Source organism: Morone saxatilis, unplaced genomic scaffold (assembly GCF_004916995.1).
Source record: "Morone saxatilis isolate NCDOM2014 unplaced genomic scaffold, NCSU_SB_2.0 Contig8, whole genome shotgun sequence".
Taxonomy (NCBI): domain Eukaryota; kingdom Metazoa; phylum Chordata; class Actinopteri; family Moronidae; genus Morone; species Morone saxatilis.
This window is the reverse complement of record NW_023340257.1, coordinates 781,336-784,830: the sequence shown is the minus strand read 5'-3', so window position 1 is coordinate 784,830 and position 3,495 is coordinate 781,336. Positions and strand designations below refer to the sequence as shown.

The 3,495-nt window shown below is 40.8% G+C and overlaps 1 protein-coding gene across 1 annotated transcript in view; it reads right to left on the bottom strand.

The window, feature by feature from the left end:
- LOC118341488 (kinase suppressor of Ras 1-like) overlaps positions 1 to 3,229 on the bottom strand; it is a gene marked incomplete in the record, with an annotated part of 18,474 nt that extends 15,245 nt beyond the window's left edge. Inside the window, 1 exon segment of the mRNA XM_035679751.1 lies at positions 3,071 to 3,229. Coding sequence (XP_035535644.1) covers positions 3,071 to 3,073 — 3 coding nt within the window.
- Between the last annotated feature and the right edge of the window lie 266 nt (positions 3,230 to 3,495).

The window sequence follows — 3,495 nt, the reverse complement described above, 5'->3', positions numbered from 1 at the left end:
ATATTATATTATATTTCTGACAACCTAAATGTTACACACTGGACCTTTATTTGGCCAAGATATGCATAAGAGAATTCTCTCAGACAGAGCAAATAATCTGTGCATTCATGGCTTATTTGAGATTATTATCTGAAGAGCTCATCGCCAACATCTCACTGCACAACAAATCAAATGCATGGTAATGTTCCACCTGGAGGGAATTCCAAGGGAAACAAAAGAGCTGTTATGATTAAACGCCTTTTGCCACTATGGAAACAGCATCCTCAAGAGATTGAGAGTCCACCCTGGTGGCAGTCAGTAACTTGCGTAACTTTCTACGAAAGTTTTATCCAAACTGCCTCCAGCACTTACCACACACTTTCATAATCACTGCCACAAGTTATCTCTTGCTCTGAGTTGGATACATAACCTTGCTGGTGCTGTATTTATAATACCACACCATTTATTCCAGGAAAAATGAAAGATTTTTTCTTTAAGTTTCCAGGTATGAATGTAAGAATGCAGCCAGCCAAAGACTGCTTGGAGAGTTTCCAGGAAGAATATTTATCTGATCTCTGTTTAGGGCTGATGTAATGAAGACTGTAAAATTACAAAATCTTATGTCATCTATCCAACTTTTATTCTCTATGATTTAGATTTTATAGTAGTGTTTTGTGTGCTCTTCTCATTAACTCTCATATTCATTCAGATTTTTTTATGTAAATACTCTCCTAAAAACAAACAGATTTGTTTACAATTTCAATGTATCCATCATGAGAAGAATATTCTTAGAATAACGCCCACACCAAATTAAATTACATTGTACTTGGCAGCACCAGGTCCACACCAAAACATGTGTAGCCTGGGTCCACCCACTTGGTGATCAGGCCTGCCCAATCATGGCTTTTTTTCCACCAAAGTATCTCTGGTTCTTGAACCAGTTCCGCTATAAATTCTTGGAACCTTGGTGCTGTCAAGTCAACCAGCCTACATTTCCACTGGAACCATTGTATGGATCATAAGCAGAGGGCGTTGCACAATGCACAACAACCTGTAGATGCAACACGCCCACTTTGGTTCCTAAGAAAAAAAACTTTTCAAGTTCCAAACCAACTTATTTTAGGTCAAAAAGCTCCTAACAGTTCAAAACTTGATGCATGAACTGGAATGGAGCCGGATCCCTGGAAAAGGCCTATCAGAGAATCAGGTCAAATCTGAATGAATGAATACCATTCAATCATTGTGTTTTGGGTCTTGTTTATGAATGGTAGCAGCAACTTTTTTTTTTAAACTGTCAGGCTCTCATCTGTCCGGCTCTCATCTGTCCATGATCCTCCTCTATTACTCAGTGTAAAGCAGTTCACTGCTCAGAGAAGAGCCTGTCAATCTGGCTGCTTTTAGTTCACCTCAAGTTTAAATAACAGCAAAAAAAAGTTTGGTGCTTGACAATGATGTGAGAAATAAAAAAAGTTTAAATCTGTGCAGTGGCCCACACTATTTTTCCATCAGATGGTAAAATATACAGATAAAGTTGATACTTAAGCCCCAAATCAACCTCCCCGACCTTAATCTCTATAAACAGATATCTGCATATGAATGCAGAATCGGTAGGCAAGATTTTGAAATCAGGAGCTCTCAGGTTTCTGTGTCTCTATATCCGTTATATCCCGAAATACTGGTCGTTGACCCCAGAGGCTGACGGGTTCTGAGATTTCCCTTACCTAAATGGACTAAAACTCCAAGCTCAGTGCAACAAGAGGATCCTGATGGATCCTGACCTGTCTGAGTGAGCAGCACTGTGGAGAACAAGTGGAGCAATGGCAGAAAGTCAGTGGAACTCCTTCAGGTAACGCCTGCATCCACCAAGGACACTGAACCTTTAACATATATGGTCTGTTAGTAGCTTGTACAGCCATAAGGCTTAAGCGGTAGTTAAAAATCCCTAGACCTAAAATAAAGCACATTCTACCAGTACTACAACAAACAAGCCAAAAACTGGCTGTAGATAGGGGTGTTTTCTGTGCATTCCACCCTAGGTTCTCTTACGCACTTCAGGCTTCAAATTGTTGTAATGTGCAACTTCACCATTAGACGCCACTGAATCCTACACACTGACCCTCCACTGGCTTAACATTACACTCCTATAATATTGTCAGATTCACAATGAACAGTATACCAACTAGACAAAATTGATGCAGCAGAACCAGAGATTGTTTTATTTTTTATTCCATGCTTTCTCCTTTGTTGTCAAAGCCTGGAAGATTTTTTTCAAACTTGTAGTCTTCAGCAACAACTGACGCTGACTCAAGTGATATCACTTCACACAGATCCCTCTGGAACCACAAAAGGCTTTGTACAAGCTTTTTCACATATTTAGTAGTACTTCCAATGAGGTTGGTTTCCGTTAACTCCCCTTCCATAAAAAACAAAAAGGTGAAAAATAAAGGTTTGAGAAACAGACTTCACTGACGCATACCGATACCTGGGCAGTGCCTGGGCATGCCTCAGCTGCCTTTGTTTATAGGTGACGAAAGTCTGAAAAGAAAGGAAGGAAAGACGGAGAAACACTGACAGAAAGACAGGACAGTGAGTAAAAAAGAGAGAAAGACTATCCTATCCTAACCTCATGGAGGTAAATCACAAAGAAAACAGCCAAACCTCTCAACCAAAATATCTTCCCCTGATACTAATTACTGGTTTCTCACGCACATACTTAACTACACAGAAAGACTCTTCTGAGTAAACATTAAAGCACACAGGCTGAATGAGAGGGGTAGAGTCCACACTAACAGCCACGTGAGTCTGGATATATGCCTCCACCTAACAGGCAAATTTGAGCCAAAACTCACCACTGCCAACAATGACATAAACAGCTGAACAAACAGAATGCACACACCCCAAAACTGACAACACACTATGTGAGTGTCTGAAACAGCAGCAAGATTTCACAAATGTGCTCAAAGTTGTCCTTCAGAAGCACTCCTGTCAAATAAGGAAATGAAGAAAACACCTTTTTTAACCCTTCTATCACAAGTTAGGTATGCTAACAGCTGGCAGACAGATACAGCAGAGTTCCGGTCCTGTACGTTACCATGTGGTTGACAGTATCTGCTGAACATTGGAGCCCCCACTCTCATAATCCAGGTACTTTTATAGAATAATCAGTGAGTACAGCGGGCTGCTGGGAAACACACTGACAGAGAGCCAACAAATCTTCCTGGTGCTGTTATCACACTCCCTGTTTTTCTCCTCCCTCCTTCTTATATTTCCGTCCCCTTTCTCTCCCTTTCTCTTTCTCTCTCTCTCTCTCTCTCTGGCTTTCCAGATAGTCAGTCTGTCTTCCTGATATGCCAACGATGTGCATCAGCGACCAGTGGCAAATGTCCGTTGGGTGCGTAACTCCCTCTGGGCAGAATCAGTTTCATTTTCATTTAGAGTGGAAATTATTCTAATTATGTCTCAGTTTGTTTTATGAGCTGACTTCTAAATCATTGTGGAGGTGGTGTCCAGAAAACG